Source organism: Chiloscyllium plagiosum, chromosome 31 (genome assembly GCF_004010195.1).
Source record: "Chiloscyllium plagiosum isolate BGI_BamShark_2017 chromosome 31, ASM401019v2, whole genome shotgun sequence".
Taxonomy (NCBI): domain Eukaryota; kingdom Metazoa; phylum Chordata; class Chondrichthyes; order Orectolobiformes; family Hemiscylliidae; genus Chiloscyllium; species Chiloscyllium plagiosum.
In genome coordinates, this window is record NC_057740.1 from 4,100,874 (window position 1) to 4,121,574 (window position 20,701).

The 20,701-nt window shown below is 43.8% G+C and overlaps 1 protein-coding gene across 1 annotated transcript in view; it reads left to right on the plus strand.

Annotated features, from left to right (window-relative positions):
• The window catches only part of cib3 (calcium and integrin binding family member 3), a 30,116-nt gene extending 18,171 nt beyond the window's left edge, over positions 1 to 11,945 (plus strand). Inside the window, exons 3-6 of the mRNA XM_043720858.1 lie at positions 3,872 to 3,983; positions 8,434 to 8,581; positions 9,929 to 10,124; positions 10,863 to 11,945. Coding sequence (XP_043576793.1) covers positions 3,872 to 3,983; positions 8,434 to 8,581; positions 9,929 to 10,124; positions 10,863 to 10,884 — 478 coding nt within the window. The 3' untranslated portion in view covers positions 10,885 to 11,945. The remainder of the gene's footprint in view (positions 1 to 3,871; positions 3,984 to 8,433; positions 8,582 to 9,928; positions 10,125 to 10,862) is intronic.
• Positions 11,946 to 20,701: the final 8,756 nt, after the last annotated feature.

The following is a 20,701-nucleotide window of genomic DNA, read 5'->3' on the forward strand; positions in this document are numbered from 1 at the left end:
TCCCACCTGTCCATCTTCCTTCCCACCTATCTGCTCCACCCTCCCCACTGACCTATCATTATCACCACCTATCTGCATCTACCTATCACCTTCTCAGTTACTCCTCCCCCCCAACCCCCAGCCCTACCTCCCAGTGGAGTGCCACAAGGATCGGTGCTGGGTCCACTACTTTTCATCATTTATATAAATCATTTGGATGTAAGCATAAGAGGTATAGTTAATAAGTTTGCAGATGACACCAAAATTAGAGGTGTAGTAGACAGCGAAGAAGGTTACCTCAGATTACAATGGGATCTTGATCAGATAGGCCATTTGGGCTGAGAAGTGGCAGATGGAGTTTAATTTAGATAAATGTGAGGTGCTGCATTTTGGGAAAACAAATCTTAGCTGGACTTATACACTTAATTGTAAGGTCCTGGGGAGTGTTGCTGAACAAGGAGACCTTGGAGTGCAGGTTCATAGTTTCCTGAAAGTGGAGTTGCAGGAAGATAGGATAGTGAAGGCGGCGTTTGGTACGCTTTCCTTTATTGGTCAGAGTATTGAGTACAGAAGTTGGGAGGTCATGTTGCAGCTGTACAGGACATTGGTTAGGCCATTTTTGGAATATTGCAAACAATTCTAGTATCCTTCCTAGCGGAAGGATGTTGTGGAACTTGAAAGGGTTCAGAAAAGATTTACAAGAATGTTGCCAGGAATGGAAGATTTGAGCTATAGGGAGAGGCTGAATAGGCTAGAGCAGTTTTCCCTGGAGCGTTGGAGGCTGAGGGGTGACCTTACAGAGGTTTACAAAATTATGAGGGGCATGGATAGGATAAATAGACAAAGTCTTTTCCCTGGGGCGGGGAGTCCAGAACTAGAGGTCATAGGTTTAGGGTGAGAGGGGAAAGATATAAAAGAGACCTAAGGGCAACTTTTTCACACAGAAGACGGTGCATGTCTGGAATGAGCTGCCAGAAGAAGTGGTGAAGGCTGGTACAATCACAACATTTAAGAGGCATTTGGATGGGTATATGAATAGGAAGGGTGTAGAGGGATGTGGGCCAAATGCTGGCAAATGGGACTAGATTAGGTTAGGATATCTGGTCAACATGGACGAGTTGGACCGAAGGGTCTGTTTCCGTGCTGTACATCTCTATGACTCTGTGATCTCCCCCCCACCCCACCCCCTCCAATTTGTCTCTCAGCGCTCCCCACTCATATTCCTGAGTGCTTATGCCCAAAATGTCAATTCTCCTGCTCAAAAGCTGCCTGACCTGCTGTACTTTTCTAGCACCACACCTTTTGACTCCTACTGTCCGGTATCTGCAGTCCTCACTTTCTCTTTCTTACTCTCTCTCTCTTTCTTTATCATGCAATATCCCATGTAAAGACTGCCACAAACATTACATAGGGCAAACTAGAAGAAAACTAACCATCAGGGCACACGAACACAAAGTAGCCACCAAGAGACATGATCAACTATCACTTGTGTCCACACACACTGACGAAGAAGGACACCAATTTGACTGGGACAACGTATCCATCCCGGGGCAAGCCAAACAAAGACATGCACGGGAATTCCTGGAGTCAGGGCACTCAATGTGGAACTCCATTAACAAACATATAGAGTTAGACCTTATATACCAAATATTAACAAACATGTAGAGTTAGACCCTATATACCAAATATTAACAAACATGTAGAGTTAGACCTTACATACCAAATATTAACAAACATCTAGAGTTAGACCCCATGTACCAACCATTCAGAAACAAAACTGGAAATGATACTACCCACTTCAGCAAACCCAGCCACATCAATAGCAAGTGGGACGGAACACCAACGCTTCACTGGATGATGATGATGTTACCTTGTACGGTGAAGGAACATCTGCAAACAAACGTACCAGCTCAGTGAGCACATTAACAACCACACTGATCTCATCTCAGTTTCATTTCCACCATTTTCCTTCTGTAGGCATTGCCTTGTTGGGTAGTTTCTGAAACTCTTTTACTTGAAAAGTATCAAACTGCAGAAATGTAGTTTTTAGATTAAATAAACTGCACACCAGTCAATATGTACAAAAAAAGAGCAAAGGAGGTTTTGAAGATGACCTTTCCGGTTGTGGGGAGCTTTGTTGTCAGTTGGCATTATAGTGACATTTCAGCAGTTTTGCTACTGGACTGTCACAATTACATCATTTCACTGAGAGATATGGTGGATGCAGCAATTCTGGAATTTCTTGGACAGTGCGGTCACCCCAATGATGAGTATCATCTGTACGGAATAAAGGTGATGTGCAAATTACGTCATCTCATTTTGCACTTTATTTGTGAAGTGACTTGGCATAATGACTGATGTCATCAGTGATGTGTATCTCTGCGTAGTGATTCTTGCAAAGGATAATACCACAGTATTGGCTTTCAAAGACCTAATATTATTCATAAAACCATAAGAAATAGGAGCAAAAGTAGGCCATTCAGTCCATCGAATCTATTCTGCCATTCAGTGAGATCATAGCTGGTTTAATAATCCTCAACTTCATTTTCCTGCCTTTTCTCCATAACCCTTGATTACCTTATGGATTAAACGTCTACTTACCTCACTCTTGAATTTACTTAATGACCTGGCTTCAGCAGTCCACTGCCGTAAAGAGTTCCTCAGATTCACTACTCTTTGAGAGAAGATATTCTTCCTCATCTCAGTTTTAAATGTGTAATCCCTTAATCTGAGATTATGCCCTTGGTCCTAGACTCTCCCACAAGGGGCAAACAAAATCTCCACAGCTACTCTGTCAAGTCCTCTAAGAATCTTGTATGTTTCAACTCAATTTCCTCTTATTCTTCTATATTCCAATAAGTACAGGCCAAACCAACTCAACTTCCTGTCATATGACAGTCACTCCATATTTAGTATCAGCATGGTGAACCTTCTCTGGACTGACTCCTTGGTCAATTTATGGAGAATAAGGAATAAAGTGAAGTAAAGGGTGGAGATATCTCTGCTGCTGTGGTTCGGTAACAGGATGTGAGCTCACTACAATTTCACACTCACACCGCTGGCACGGTGGCTCAGTGGTTAGCACTGCTGCCTCACAGTGTCAGGGACCCAGGTTTGGTTCCCGCCTCAGCTGACTGTATGAAGTTTGCACATTCTCCCCGTGTCTGCATGAGTTTCCTCCGGGTGCTCCGGTTTCCTCCCACAGTCCAAAGATGTGCAGGTCAGGTGAATTGCCCATAGTATTAGGTGCATTAGTCAGGGGTAAATGTAGGGGAATGGGTCTGGGTGGGTTACTCTTCGGAGGGTTGGTGTGGGCTTGTTGGGCCGTAGGGCCTGTTTCCATACTGTAGGGAATCTAATCTAATCCATTTTGGGATCGACTGACTGGGATCAAGTGCTGCCTATAATGGGGAGTCTGTTGAGAGGCTCCTCCTAAAAGATGCTTTTTATCAAATAATTAGCAGTAACTTGTGATGCTATCTAAAACCAGGACTGTTTTGTACCTTGGTTTGTAAAGTTCTGTGTTTGGAATCGTAGGGGTGGCAAGGCAAGTCAATGAAGGAGTGACAGCCAAACTCCTTTTTTTGGTCTTTTTATTAAAATGTTGAGCACCTCTTTCTCTCTCTCTCTCTCTCTGTCTCTCTCTGTCTGTCTGTCTGTCTCTCTCTCTCTCTCTCTGTCTCTCTCTCTCTCTGTCTGTCTCTCTCTCTCTGTCTCTCTCTGTCTGTCTGTCTGTCTCTCTCTCTCTCTGTCTCTGTCTCTCTCTGTCTGTCTGTCTGTTTCTCTCTCTCTCTGCCTCTCTCTCTGTCTCTCTCTGTCTGTCTGTCTCTCTCTGTCTCTGTCTGTCTGTCTCTCTCTCGCTCTCTCTGTCTTTCTGTCTCTCTCGTTGCAGGTTGTTCCACCGCTACCGAGACCTGGCTCCACATCTAGTACCACTTGATTACAAGGATAACCCTGATGTAACCATCCCCTATGAGCTGATTGGCAGCATGCCAGAACTGAAGGTAGCCAGAGTGCAGGAAACCGCAACTTGTGCCAACAGTACTCTCACTGGCCCACAATGAATAATTCAGCCTGTACTAATTGACAGGAGACTTTGAGTATTTTTCCAGCAACATGACACCCATCAATGACTGGGAGACATGGTCAAAAATGTAACACATCCTCTGTCTGTCAGGAGGTGGAAGTTGAGATGAATATCAGAGCAGTTCATTTACTGGTCATGTGTGTGCATTGCATTCAGTTGGAATGCTTTCCATTTATCAATTCATTTGTCCATTTATTAAAATTGCATCAGCTTCAGGCCTTAAAAAACCCAACACTTTCAAACTGCTTTGAATTCCAAACAGCCTGACACAATGTCAGTATTTATTGTTCACCCATAATTCTCCTTCAAGCTCAGTGGTTTACTTGGACATTTCTTGGGGTCAGTTAGGAGTTAACCACATTGCTATGGAGCTGGAATCAAATGTAGGCCAGACTAGATAAGGACAGCATAATTCATTTCAAAACCGACAACAGTCAATCAGATGTGGGCTTTCCAATAATCCAATAGTTTCATGATCATGACAATTCCAGAGTTATTCATGAATTGAATTTAAATTCCCACCAGCTGCTGTAATCAGATTTGAACTCATACCTGAAGCATAGAAACATAGAAACTGGGAGCACGAGTAGGCCATTTGGTCCTTTGAGCCTGCTGTATTCTTCAATATGATCATAACTGACCCTCTATCTCAATGCCAAATTCCCACTTTCTCCCTAAACCCTTGATCCCCTTAAAATCTAGAACTTTGCCCGTCTCGCAAATTTGAATGCGGAATACAGGGCTAAAGGCGGGATTCTTGGCAGTCTGGAGGAACAGAGGGATCTTGGGGTCCATGTCCATAGATCCCCCAAAGTTGCCACCCAAGTTGACAGGGTTGTTAAGAAGGCCTATGGTGTGTTGGCTTTCATTAGCAAGGGGGTTGAATTTAAGAACCGTGAGGTTATGCTGCAGCGCTATAAACCCTAGTTAGACCATACCTGGAATATTGTGTTCAGCCTCATTATAGGAAAGATGTGGAAGCTTTAGAGAGGGTGCAGAGGAGATTTACCAGGATACTGCCTGAACTGGAGGGCATGTCTTATGAAGGAAGGTTGAGGGAGCTAGGCTTTTCTCATTGGACCAAAGAAGGATGAGCGGTGACTTGATAGAGGTGTACAAGATGTTGAGAGGCATAGATAGAGTGGATAGCCAGAAACTTTTTCCTGACGCAGTAATGGCTATCATGAGGGGGCATAATTTTAAGGTAATTTGAGGAAGGTTTAGGGGAGATGTCAGAGGTAGGTTCTTTACACAGAGAGTGGTGGGTGCGTGGAATGCACTGCTAGTGGTGGTAGTAGAGTCAGATTCATTAGGGATATTTAAGTCACTCTTGGATAGGAACATGGAGGATAGTACAATGAAGAGTACTATGTCGGTTAAAAGGCCGGCACAACATCGAGGACTGAAAGGCCTGTACTGTGATGTATTGTTATTTGTCCTATGTTCTATATTTATCTATCACTTTCAAAGTTTGTGTGAAGATTTGTAGCTCGGGTGCTCGTTGCTGTGGTTCTGTTCGCCGAGCTGGAAGTTTTTGTTGCAAACGTTTCGTCCCCTGATTAGGCGACATCACCAGTGCTTGGGAGCCTCCTGCGAAGTGCTTCTTTGATGTTTCCTCCGGTGTTTATAGTGGTCTGTCCCTGCCACTTCCGGTTGTCAGTTTCAGCTGTCCGCTGTAGTGGTTGGTATATTGGGTCCAGGTCGATGTGTTTGTTGATGGAGTTTGTGGATGAATGCACTCCATCAACAAACACGTCGACCTGGACCCAATATACCAGCCACTACAGCGGACAGCTGAAACTGACAACCGGAAGCAGCAGGGACAGACCACTATAAACACCGAAGGAAACATCAAAACTTCCAGCTCGGCGAACAGAACCACAGCATGTATCACTTTCTTTAATGTATTCAGTGACTTGATCTCCACAGCCTTCTGTGGGAGAAGAATTCCATAGGTTCACTACTCTTTGGGTGAAGAAATCTTTCTTCATTTCAGTCCTAAATGGTCTACTCCACACCCTGAGACTGTGTTGCATGGTTCTAGACTCCCCAACAGAGAAAACATTCTCCCTTCATCTAGTCTGTCCAGCCAATTTAGGGTTTTATATGTTTCAATCAGATCCCCTCTCATCATTCTAAGCTCTAGTGAATACAGGCCCAGTCAAACCAATCTCTCCTCATAGGACAGTCCTGGTATTAGCCTGATGAACCTCCACTACACTCCCCCTATGGCAAGGATATCCTCTCTTAGGTAGGACGTAATACTCCAGGTGTGGACTCCAAAACCCTGTATTACTGCAGTAAGTAATCCTACTCCTGAACTCAAATCCCCTTGCAATGATAGCTAATTTACCTTCCTAATTGCTTGTTGCACTTGCTCATTTACTTTCATTGTCTGGTGTACAGGGAACAGTATTTCCCTCCCACCCCACCTGCGTTCCACAGAAACCATTCCCTCCATGACTCCCTTGTTAGGTCCACGTCCCCCCACCAATCCACCCTCTATATCCGGCACCTTTCCTTGCCATTGATGAGGTGTAAAACCTATGCGCACACCTGCCTCCTAACCTCCATTCAAGACCCGAAAAGATCGTGTCAAATCCGGCAGAGATTTTTCTGCACATCCAAACACCTCATCCACTGTGTTCGTTGCTCTCGATGTGGACTCCACTACATCGGGGAGACAGAATGCCAACTCGCAGAGCGGTTCAGTGACCATCTCTGGGACACACTCACCAAACGACTCATCGCCCTGTAGTCAACCACGTCAACTCCCCCTCACACTCTTCCAAGGACACACAAGTTCTGGGCCTCCTCCACTGCCAAATCCTAACCACTTGACAAGTGGAGGAAGAATGCCTCATCTTTTGCCTCAGAGCCTTACAACCACATGGCATCAACATTGACTTCACCAGTTTCCAAATCTCCCATCCCCCCCACCTCATCCCAGGTTCAACCCTTCAACAGCACCACCCTCTTGACCTGTCCTATCTGTCTATCTTCCTTCTCACCTATCCGCTCCAACCTCCCCACTGACCTATCACAATTGCCTCCTACCTGCAAACACCTATTACTATCCCACTTACCTTTCCCTCCCCAATCCCACCTCCTTATTTGTCTCTCAGCCCCCCCTTCCGCTGCACAATGCTGATGAAGGCTTATGTCAGAAATGTCAACTGTCCTGCTCCTCAGATGCTGCCTGACCTGCTGTGCTTTTTCCAGCACTGCATATTTTGACTCTGACTCTCCAGCATCTGCAGTCCTCACTTTATTCTGGTATGCAAGGTCACCCAGATCCTTTTGTACTTCCACACTTTTCAATAGATCACCGTTTTAGAAGTACTCTCCTTTTCTGTTTCTCACACCAAAGTATAACTTCATATTTAACTGCATTAGACCTATGTTTGTCCACTAACCCAACTTCACCTTCAAGCCTCCTCAAAGAATGTTAGAGCCAGGCATCTAGATTATAAATCCAGTAATATTGCTACTAATTTCTCCAAAGATAAAACCCAAGAAAACAAAAACAAATTGAATAAAAAAAACAGGTAGTTCTCCTATAATGCTGTAGTTGCATTCCAGTGAAACCTCACTTATTAGGATTTGGAGGTGCCAGTGTTGGACTGGGGTGTACAAAGTTAAAAATCACACACCAGGTTATAGTCCAACAGATTTAATTGGAAGCACTAGCTTTCAGAGCGCTGATGAAGGAACAGCGCTCCGGAAGCTAGTGCTTCCAATTAAATCTGTTGGACTATAACATGGTGTGTGATTTTAACTCCCTTATTAGAAAATGGTTTAATATAAATAATGGGGCCTGTGGGGTTAGGGGGTAGATTGGGAAAAGATGTCACTGTCAATCGCTCAAAAATCATCCAAAAGTCTAACGCAAAGTATAGCACAGCCCTGAATGAAGATTGAAATCATATTTATTAACAAGACAAGAGTCAATTTAACACAGTACATTTAAGAAAAGTAAGGAAGCTGCTCTCTGTACAGTACCTCTCACATAAGACCTCGCACATGTGCAGAATGGCATGGAGATTTTGGCGCGAACATTGGCACATGCGCAAAACAAAGCGCACGAGCCAATCCCGCTGGAATAGCGCTATTGCGAACGGAGGTAAGCGTTCTCGAAAATACCATCCCCTAATTCTTCAGTGACGTTCCTTTAAGTCTTTCACAGCCGACCAACCATTGTAACACCATCTGAACCCACCACGTACAAACCAATCTGAACTATTTTACCAGCAATGAGTGGGTCCAGTTACTCAGTGTGTTTCTCTGTCATGTCCTTCGCCTAAACCTCAAACCTGATGTCATGGTCCTGACGGAGAAATCTTACCGGCACTATTTTGTAACTGCAGGATAATCCATTCCGCCAGAGGATTGCAGAGGTGTTCTCCGAGGACAATGAGGGAAATATGACTTTGGATGACTTTCTGGATATGTTCTCTGTACTAAGTGAAATGGCCCCACGTGATCTAAAGGCATGCTATGCATTTAAGATTTATGGTGAGTTTGGGCTTGATTCTGATAGTAGGAGGCTTTCTCTTCTTGCTTTGCTGATGTAAGATTTTCCAACTCTCTGTTCTGTTCTGGAAACTCAGTTGGTGTAGGGTGAAACTGAAGGCAGTCTTTACTCAGTCTTATGTTTACTTGCAGAATGGAACATGACAAGCTCACACATCCAAACTCAGCCACACCACTATTTCCATACGTGTCTCTACACTAGAAACAGGTGAAGACCCAGTGAATGCACTCCATATTTACATGGACTTTGATGCGCAATTAACATTACGGCTGTTGTGACTCAGTAGTAGTGTCCCCACCTCTAGATCAGGAGGCATGAGTTCAAAGTCCAACCAGTTGAGTAGGAAATATCTACACAATGAGCAGACTGTATTTGGTCTCAAGGACTGTTCCATCAGGAGCTTCACACCAGCACACTTTTGGAAAAGTCAACTGATGGAACAGAGTCTCTAGGAACTCCAGAAATGGTTTGCGAAAAGAAACCTCTTGAATGACAGGTTCCATTGGACCTTTTGGAATGCTACCCTCTTGGAACATTCTGGTGCCAGCCGGGTTAAATTGTGAGGGCAGGTTGGTTAGACTTCGCTTGTCTATCCTTCATTATAGAATGTCAAGGGAGAATCTTATGGATGTTCATATTCGAGTCTCTGCTGGGTGATCTAATGGAGCTATTAAAGGTGACTAAAGGGTTAGAGAGAAATTATCCTCTACTGAGCTGTCCAAAAAGTGTGGCAACCACTTTAAACTTGAACATAGTTCTAAGGTGTGATGTTTAGAAACCAGAATTTATACAATATCCAGTGGAAATCTGACTACTGACTCAGTGCATTGGGGCAACGGGGCTGCTTCTCCCAGGCCTGTGGCTATTCATTGTCCTCCTTTTTGGTGGCGGAAGGGAGTGAGAGGCTTCTGCATACTACCCTCCGTCTAAAATTCTACCTCATAGTTTCCAATAACATGATTCAACGTAGAGTTAAGATCAATTGTAGAAAAAACGAGAGAGGAAATTAAAGAAGTATTTATGCAGCGAGATGCAGTAACTGAGAGATTTGTGGGTACTGACTCAATGGTAACTTTCAAATGGGAATTCGATAAATACTTAGGAGAAATTTGAAGAGCGATGTAGGAAGATTGGGGGAGCAGGACTATTTGGACCACTCTTTAAAAAAGCAGATAGAGGGGAAGAATAAGCTCCTTCTTTACTACCAGGTGCTCCTGCTGTTTAGGCCGCTGGAGTCATTTTGACCAGGTCACCTCTCAATGTGCTGCAGCTATGATCTTGCATGAAGGTGAGTTGACAATTGAAGCTGATTTCTTTTAAACATTTAGATTTTAACAACGATAATTTTATCTGCAAATCGGATTTGGAGAAGACGTTGCTCAAACTAACTCGAAATGAGCTGACACCAGAGGAAGTGAATCTGGTCTGTGAGAAGGTTCTAGATGAATCAGATCTGGACAATGATGGCAAACTCTCGCTGGAAGATTTTCAGCACATGATCATCCGGGCACCTGATTTCCTCAGGTAACACGTGGTTACACACAGTCTATGTCGGGCAACTTGAAATTCAAACTCATGAGGGGTGTCTACAATTGGGTCAATTCAAGTTGGTGGGATTAGTTCTAGCTCTGATTCTCTGCACTGGTCTTTGCTTGAGAGCAGTTGCTCACTGCTCTTTTGAGGCTGTGCTATGTAAGTGTTCTTCACTTGTATTGCTTTGGAGGCAGACTGCCGGAGTATTGGACACAAGAATACTTACTAATTCTTATCAAAGTGATTACTTTATACAGTAATCAACTAGGCCACTTCATCAGTAATAAGATTGTAGCCAAAGGGGGCTGAGAGTTAACTGGGAGGGGAACGTGGAGCTGAGGGGAAGGTAGCTGGGAAGGTGATAGGCCATAGAGGAGGGAAGAGCGGATAGGTGGGAAGGAAGATGGACAGGTAGGACAGTTCAGGAGGGTGGTGCTGAGTTGGAAAGTTGGATCTGGGATAAGCTGAGGGGAGGGGAAATGAGGAAACTGGTTAAATAAACATTGATCTCGTGTGATTGGATGATCCCAAGGCGGATGAAGAGCTTATACTCGAAATGTTGATTCACCTGCTCCTTGGATGCTAACTGAACGGCTGTGCTTTTCCAGCACCACACTCTTTGACTCTGGTTACTTTATAGTTGAGTTGAAATACACAGCCTCATTGAGTTTTCCTGTTAACAACATAGCAACGAGTCTGAATGAGATTGATGTTTTTATTTTCTTTCAGCACTTTCCACATTCGAATCTGAGGCGCTCGGACCAGAATAAGCAGTGTCACCTGCAAACTGCAAAGTTGTTTCAATGTCCCTCTTAAACCCATTGAGAGTGATATGGTCAGACATGGGGAGCCACCAGGAACAGTTCAACATCTCCTACCTTAGCAAGACTGGCCAAGAGGTCGATCAGCATATTTACACTGTGCTCATGCTAGCTCTTTGATTCGGGCTGAGTATTTCAATTCACTTTCCCCATCCAATCCTGTGCACTTTTCTGTTCTTCCTTTCCAGATCCTTACCTGATTCCTTTGGAAATGTTGTCTAGTCTCTGCCTCAATAGCTCTTGTGGTAGAGGATTCCCTATCCTAATATTCCTTCTGCATGGATTGGCCCCATTGATATCCCTCTTCAGTCTTCCAGGGAGAGTTCACAGGCTGTGAAATCCGAGGGGGCAACTCTTTACGAGCTGAATATTGCTGATGATGAGACCATCTCAGCTTTGGTTTGGAATGGTGAGCTAAAGGTGAGAATTGAACTTTGAGCAGCAGCTTATTTTGGAAAGATGAAAAGGGCAAACCGATGTTTGTTTGTGGGACCTGGCCTGGAAAGATAATTGCACATTAGTTATTGCCCTATGAACTTGACAGACAGTTTGGCACCAGAATGTGTTTGACGTTGAATTGGCAAATCAAAGGCAGATTGCTGCTGGCCAGCCAATCACAGAGAATGGTGGTAAAAGAAAGGAGAGAAAAGAAGGGTGAGCTAGTTGTGATTGGGGTTTTGAAGCTGTGAGTGTGTTGCCATATTTTGCTCTGTCTCCCTCTTCTGGATTTCGCTGCAGTTCATAGAATCATAGAATCCCTACAGTGTGGAAACAGGCCATTTGGCCCAACAAATCTACACTGACCCTCCGAAGAGTATTACACCCCTACCCTATTACTCTACATTTATCCCTGACTAATGCACCCAAGCTACTCATCCCTGAGCAAACTCTGGACAACTTAACGTGGCCAATAGACCTAACCTTTGGAGTGTGGGAGGAAACTGGAGCACTCGGAGGAAACCCACATAGACAGTTGCCCGAGGCTGGATTCGAACTCAGGTCCCTGACGCTGTGAGGCAGTAGTTCTAGCCACTGAGCCACAATTTGTTTTTTTGTTGGTTGTTCCAATAAGAAAATATCCATGCAGAACTGGATGAATAATCCTGGAAGGCTCTCGAACCTGTTTGCATGAATTGGTGACTTCAGAATTCAAGCAAGACTTATAGTTTACTTGCCTGTGAACAACTCCTTTAACCTTGAATTCTCTGAAACTGTCAAACAGGCAAATTATAATTCTTCATTTTTTTATTTAAATTTATCCCTTAATTGTATCTGTCAGTACGAGTGAGGCTTCTGGTTAAAGAATATTGGACTTGAGATCATAGATATGAAGCAGATTGCCTTGTTGTTCATTTGTGTTCTGCTAAAGTTACATTATTAATAATAAATTATTAACTTCTGTTACGTTATGAACTTTGTGTCTGATATCTGTTATTCTTAAAGTTTGGTTAAGAAAACTTGAGTGATTGGGGTAATTGAATGTTTTAAGTTTTACTCTGTTCCAAATCCAGGGATAGGGAGGATAGTTTGATTTGGCTTGTTATCCCAGTGTTGTAGTACTGAATAAAAATACATTTTTGCTAAAACATCTCAGCTTGCTCTCATGAGGACATATATAGATAGGTACAGATATAGCAGGCCATGCAGCCCTTCACATCTGCTCCACCATGCAGTGAGGTCTTGGCTGATCTGATTGTTACTTAAATCTGCATTCTGATAAACTTTCACACCATCTCTCCCCCTCCTCTCCCATTGCTTACCAAGAAGCAATCTACCTCTGCCTTAATGACCAAGGACTCTGCTTCTGCCACATTTTCAGGAAGAGAGTTCCAAAGGACCATAACCCTCCAAGAGAAAATGGTTTTCTTAATCTTTGACGTTGATTTTTAAACTAGGTCTTGACTCACCCATAGGGGGAAGCATCCTCTCCATGTGTACTCTGTCAACATCTTCCAGGATTGTATATGTTTCTATCAAGTCACATCTTACCCTTCTGAACTTCAGTGGATGCAAGCTCAGCCTGTCTACCTTTCCTTAAGCAAACCCATCTGATCCAGATATTAGTCTAGAAAACCTTCTCTGAATTAACTCCAACATATTTACATCTTTCCTCAAATAAGATGACCAATATTATACACAGGGTTTATACAATTAATGATCGGGCCTTGGGTTGTGTTGTAGAACAGAGGGACCTAGGGATTTAGGTACATAAATCTTTGAGGTTTGTGTCAAGGTGGTTAAGAATGCATTTAGCACGCTTGCCTTCATTGCTATGGGACGTCATGTTGGGGATATACAGGACATTGGTGAGGCTGCTTCTGGCATACAGTGTCCACTTTTGGTCACCCAGTTATAGGAAGGATGTTATTAAACTGGAGAGGGTTCCGAAGAGATTTACCTGGCTGTTGTCAGGTATGGAAGGTTTGAGTTATAAAGAAAGGCTGGGTAGGCTGGACTCTGTTCACTGGAACTTAAAAGATTGAGAGGTGACCTTACAGAAGTTCATAAAATAATGAAGGGTATAAATTGAGTTAAGGGTAGTTATCTTTTTCCCTAGGATGGGGGATTTCAAGACTAGGGGCATGTTTGTTTTTTACACAAAGGGTGGTTTGTGTGTAGAATGAATTTCCTGAGACATTTGGATAAGTACATGAAAAGGAAAGGTTTGAAGGGATATAGGCCAGGAGCAGGCGGGTAGGATTAATTTAGTTTGGGATTTCATTTGACATGGACTGGTTGGACTGAAGTGACTGTTTCCGTGCTGTATGACTCTATGTAGTCTCAACTGTATAATTAAAGAATACCCTCCCTACTTCTGTATTCACTTCACCTAAACAATAAATAATAATGTGCTATTAGTTTCCCTGATTAGTTGCTGTACCTTTTGCATTCAGGCATCAGGATACCCAGATCTCTTTGCATCTCAGAGTTTTGCAATCTCTCACCATTGAGATAATATGCTCCTTTTTTATTCTTCCTGTCAAAATGGACAAGTTCACATTTTCCTAAGAGAGAAAATGCTGGAAAATCTCAGCAGGTCTGGCAGCATCTGTAAGGAGAGAAAAGAGCTCACGTTTCAAATCTAACTGACCCTTTGTCAAAGCTAAAAAAAAGGGAGATATAGGAAGGTATTTATACTGGGCTGAAAGAAGGTGAGTCATGGCTCCAGAAACAAAGGTAATAATAAAGAGATGATAATGGCAGTGCATAGAGAAATTATAGGGAGATTAGGAGCTGTGAATGACCAAGGTTGAAGCCAGTGCTGTGTGACAAAATATGTGGGGGATGGGTGAAGCAGAGGCAAAATGGAAAACAGGGAGAAGAGGAGAGGAAAAAGATGATGAAAGAGAGGGGAGCGAGAAAAGGAGAGACAATCAAGAAATAAGAGGTACAGAACAGTGAAAAAAATATTTAAAAAAGAAATAAATATTGGGCGGCACGGTGGCACAGTGGTTAGCACTGCTGCCTCACAGCGCCTGAGACCCGGGTTCATTTCCCGCCTCAGGTGACTGACTGTGTGGAGTTTGCACATTCTCCCCGTGTCTGCGTGGGTTTCCTCCGGGTGCTCCGGTTTCCTCCCACAGTCCAAAGATGTGGACGCCAGGTGAATTGGCCATGCTAAATTGCCCGTAGTGTTAGGTAAGGGGTAAATGTAGGGGTATGGGGGGGTTGCGCTTTGGCGGGTCGGTGTGGACATGTTGGGCCGAAGGACCAGTTTCCACACTGTAATCTAATCTAATCTAATCTAATCTAAAATAAATGAAATAAAATTATGGAGCAGAATGAAAACAGAGGGGTCGAGATGGGATAATAATCTGAAGTTGTTGAATTCAATGTTGAGACCCCATGTGTGATGGGAGAGGTGTTAGGTATGATGGAGGAGTGGACTAAGTTGTCCCGAGGGAATGGTCTCTGCGGAGTGCAGACAGGGGGAGGGAAGGGAAGATGCGTTTAGTGGTGGCGTTGTGTTGGAGTTGGCAAAAATGGTGGAGGATTATTCTTTGCATGTGAAAGGTGAGAACAAGAGGGACCCTATCCTTGTTCTGGGAGGGGGTGAGGGTCATGACGCGGGAGATGGACCGCACGCTGTCGAGAGCCCTGTCGACAGCTGTAGGTGGGAAGCCACGGTTGGAGAAGAAGGAGCACATATTAAGAGCACCACTTTGGAAAGTGGCCTCATCGGAACAATTGCAGCGGAGGCGAAGGAGCTGAGAGAAAGGGATAGAGTCCTTACAGGACGTAGGGTGAGAAGAGTTGTAGTCCAGATAGCTGTGGGAGTCAGTGGGCTTGTAATAGATATTAGTGGATAGACTATTGCCAGAAATGGAGCCAGAAAGGTCAAGGAAAGGAAGGCAAGTGTCGGAGATGGACCAGGTGAAGGTGATGGAGGGATGGAAACTGGAAGCGAAGTTTATGGATTTTTCCAGGTCAGGACGAGAGCATGTAGTTGCACCGAAATAGTCATCGATGTACCGATAAAGCAGTTGTGGGAGGGGACCCGGGTAGGCTTGGAACAAGAAATGTTCCACATAGCCCATGAAAAGGCAGGCATAGCTCGGACCCATGCGGGTACCCATTGCTACACCTTTGATTTGGAGAAAATGGGATGAGTTGAAGGAGAAGTTGTTGAGAGAGAGAACAAGTTCAGCCAGGCGGAGGAGAGTGGTGGTGGATGGAGATTGTTAGGGCCTCTTTTTGAGAAAGAAGCGAAGAGCTTTCAAGCCGTCTTGGTGTGGGATGGAGGTGTAAAGAGATTGCATATCCATGGTGAATAGAAGGTGGTTAGGGCCTGCGAATTATACTCCATCTTTACCCACTCATTTAACCTATCTGTATCTATTTGTATCCTACTTCTCTTCACAAATTGCTTTCCAAATGCGCTTGTGTCATCAGTGACCATATCTTCTGTCCCTTCATCTAATTTATATTTTTGTAGAAACAGTTGAGGTCCAGGCATCAATCCCTGCAGCACACCACTTGTTTCATCTTGTCAACTTGAAAAAGACCCATTTGTACCTATGGTGTGAGTGTAACAGGAAGTTATCTATCTATCTATCTATGCTACTCTCTATACAATGAGCTTTTATTTTCTGCAATTGCATTTTATTTGGTACCTTCTGGAAGTCTAATTTCAGTTCCTCTTCATCCAAGGCATGTGTTATCTCCTCAAAGAATTCCAACAGTATTTTACCTTGTTCTTCCAATTTAATTCTTTCCAGTCTCCCGGTGCAGCTTGTTATTCGAGTTAAACACCAATGTTTCTTTCTGACGGCGTCATCCTCCCCAGTATCTCACTCCCCCAAACCTTTCTGAGAAATATTCACACACTGGACTAGGGGATGATGGAGGGTTTGGGGAGTGGAGATGCGGGGCAATGGGAGTGGAGACCTGACCATGGTCTTGACGCAGGATCAGGGGTCAGCTCTGGGAGATGATTCAGACTCGAGCCAGAGGATTGGGCCCTACACAAGACCTAGCGTCCAACATTAACACAGGTCTTGCACTGACTCTTAGTTTTATGGAATCTTCTGCTCATGGTGTTAAGACATAAACCTTGTGCAATGATTTTCTACAAACCTTTGTTCATTATTGAATACACTCTGGTTATCAGTGAGATTTGACCCCGTGAGTTGGATTCAGGACTTCAGGAGCTCTTTGAGTGGACTGCTGTGGGCCTGGGAGAGGGGAGGAGGGTAAAGACTGATGGGAAGGGCCATTTTAATTTATTACTTGATCATTCGTCCCACGTAAACCCAGCCTCCAACTTGATAAAGAGAAGTGAAGAGATTAAATTGGCTCCTGGAGATTTTTGAGTATTGGATAAATTCAGACGATGAACTCAGTTGTTTACAGCACTGAAGTAGGCCATTCAGCCCATTGTGTCTACACTAATCAACAAAAATCTGACAACACTAATTTTCTAGCTCTTGACCCTTAGCCCTGGAGGCTGTGGGAAAACAGGCAAATATCTAATTACTTCTTAAAGTCTTGAGAGTTTCTGACTAAATCACCCTTTCAGATAGTGAGTTCCAGACTCCCAACATTCTCTTCTTAGCCTTCCAGCTCTTACCTTAAATCTATGCCCCATAGTCATTGCTCTCTCGATCAAGGGGAAAGGTTTCTTCCTTTCTAGCCTATCTACGCTCCTTAATTTTGTACAGCAATCACGTCCCCCCTCAATCTCCTCTGCTCAAAGGGAATCCTCTCCAGTTTGTCCAGACTCTCCACATATCTGAAATTCTCCAGCCCGGCCAACATCCTGGTAGATCTTATCTGCACCTTCTCCAGTGAAATCACATCCCTGCTATAAAGTTGATTTCAGAACTGCGCACAATACTCTAGCTGTGGCCCAACCAACATTTTATACAGTTCCATCATAACCTTCCTACTCTTAAAACCTGTGCCTCGACTAATAAAAGCAAGTATACCATGTGTCTTCCTAACAATATTATCCAGTTGACATGATACATTAAGGGACAGTGTACATGCACACCAAGGTCCCTCGATCCTCTATGCTTCTGGGGTCCTATCATTCATCATGTATTACCTTATTTTGCTAATGCTATTAAAGTGCCTCACCTCTGGAGGTTTACCTAATTTTAAGCTGCCCAGACTGGTCAGAACCTCCTGTCTGTGCCAATTTATTTAAGTATATCACAGTTCTTCATGATTTTGATACTGACATCATCCCTGTCACCAGTGAATACTGACACAAAATGTTCATTTAGAACCCTATCTACACCTTCCTGCTCAATGTACAAATGACCATTTTAGCCCTGAAGGAGTTCTACTTTTTCCCTTGATATCCTTTTACCAAGATAGGTGGAGAGACAGGTAGTGTTGAGAAAGTGGGGAGGCTGCCAAAGCCCTTGGGCAAAGAAGTGGCAGATGGAATATAAGGTGGCAAAGTGTGAGGTTATGTGAGGAATAAAGGCACAGAGTATTTTCTAAATGGGGAAAGGCTTCGGAAAACTGAAGCACACAGGGACTTGGGGGTTCTGGTTTAGGATTCTCTTAAGGTTAACAGACAAGTTCAGTTGGCAAATAGAAAGGCAAATACAATGTTAACATTAATTTCAAGAGAGCTAGAATACAAAAGCAGTGATTTGCTGCTAAGGCTGTATTGGTCAAACCACATTTGGAATATTGTGAGCAGGTTGGGCCCTCCTACATCTAAGGATAGATATGCTGGCATTTGAGGGTGCTGAGAGGAGATTTACAAGAATGATCCCAGGAATTAAGGGCTTGTCATATGAGAAGCAGTTGAGGACTCTGGGTCTGTACTCGATGAAGGGAGGTCTCATTAAAATTTACAGAATACTGATAGGCCTGGACAGGATGGACATGAGTAGGAGAGACTAGGATCCAAGGGCACAGCCTCACAGTGAAGAGATAACCCTTTAGAACTGGGGTGAAGAGTTTCTTCAGCCAGAGGATGATGAACCTGTGGAACTCATTACCGCAGAGGGCCACAGAGGTCGTGTCATTGAGTGTATTTAAGACAGAGATAGATAGGTTCTTGACCGGTAAGGAGATCAAAGATTATGGGGGAGATGGCAGGAGAAACGGGATTGAGAAACATATCAGCCAAGGTCAAATGGCAGAGCAGACTCAATGGGCTGAATGGCCTAATTCAGCTCCTATATCTTATTTTCTTACCCTTCAATGTATTGGTGAAACAATTTAGGATTTTCCTTTATTGTACCTGACAGTATCCTTCCATGTCCCCCCTTTAGCTCTTCTAATCTTCATTTTATGTTCCCTTCCTGCTCCTTGGATGCTGCCTGACCTGCTGTGCTTTTCCAGCACCACACTCTCGACTCTAATCTCCAGCATCTGCAGTCCTCACTTTCTCCCATTCAGCCCCTTGAGTCTGCTCCACCCTTCAATAGTTCATCGCTGATCCAACACTCCTCATGTCCATTTTTCTCCTGCTGTTTACAGCTATCCTCCTGATTATTTATCACCATACCAACTTTCATGTCATCTTCTAATGTCTTGATCACCACCCCCCCCCCCAACTACATTTAAGTCCAAATCATTAACATAAATCACAAACAGCTCAAATGCTGAACCTTGTGGAACCCCATTGGAAACAGTCTTCCAGTCACAGAAACAATCCTCTACCCTCTGCATCCTGCCTCTCAGCCAATTTTTGATCCAATATGTCACTTTGCCTTGGAGCAGGAGTAGGTCATTCAGTCCTTGGAGCTTGTTCTGCATTTCAGTATGATTATGGCTGATCCTCTACATCAATGTCATATTCACACTCTCTCCCCATAAAATGTATCTAGCTCTTTCTTGAATATAATCAGTGACCAAATCCACCCCACCAAACCCTACCACCACTCCCTCACCCTCCAGCCTTCTGTGGTAGAGAATTGCACAGGTTCACTACCTGTATCCTGAAACAGGGCCCCTTGGTTCTGTACTCTCCAATCTGGGATGGCATCCTCCCTGCATCTGTCCAGCTCTGTTAGATTTTTATCAATCAGATCCCTCTCATCCTTTGAGACTTTAGTGAATACTATTGAACAAATCTCTTCAGACAGGACAGCCCTGTTATCCCCAGTATCAGTCCAGTGAATCTCTGCTGCAATCCCTCTGTGGCAAGCATATTCTTTCTTCGGTAAGGAGACCAAAACTATACACATGGCCTCCCACTTTCTTGGCCAGTCTGTCAAGAGCAACCCTATGAAAAACCTCATTCTAGTCCACATTATTAGACTCGGCAAAATTCCTGCTTACTCCCCAAAAACATTTGATCAAACTTTTCAAGCACAATCTTCCCTTAACAAATCCATGCTGACCATCCCTCATTAGTCAGTGTTTCTCTAAATGTGATATATTCTGCCCCTCAGAATTCTTTCTAATGATTGCCCCATCACTGAGCTTAGACAGGTGAAGTGGCTAGAGCTCAGCTTTTACGGCATAGTCAGTTAGAACATAGAACATTACAGCGCAGTACAGGCCTTTCGGCCCTCGATGTTGTGCTGACCTGTGGAACCAATCTGAAGCCCATCTAACCTACACTATTCCATTTTCATCCATATATTTATTCAATGACCATTTAAACGCCCTTAAAGTTGGCAAGTCTACTACTATTGCAGGCAGGACGTTCTGCACCCTAATAGTCTCTGAGTAAAGAAACTACCTCTGACATCTGTCCTATATCAATCACCCCTCAATTTAAAGCTATGCCTCCTCATGCTAGTCATTACCATCTGAGGAAAAAGGCTCTCACACTCTAGCCTATCTAACCCTCTGATTATCTTATATGTCTCAATTAAGTCACCTCTCAACCTTCTCTCTAGCGAAAACAGCCTAAAGTCCCTTAGTCTTTCCTCATAAGACCCTTCCCTCCATACCAGGTAACATCCTAGTAAATGTCCTCTGAACCTTTTCCAAAGCTTCCACATCCTTCCTATAGCTCACACCACACCAAGTCATCTTACCTCTCTAGGAGTGATACCTCTGAATGTTTTTCTGATTAACTTGATTATTATACTCCTCCACCAAGAGTCTCTACATTGAGCCACCACTCTCACCACGAGAGGATTTTCTGCACAAATCCTCATATTTGGTCTGCTCTTGCGTAAAGTCAAAAATCGAAACTGCTCAGTTTAAGAATGAATATAGAGGTCACTCAAAGGCAGGGTGAACTGACAATTAGTTCTGCTTTTGGATGAAGTTAGGTTTGACAAAGTCACCTCCAAAAATGCTCGAGTCCATTATAACTCTAAGCCT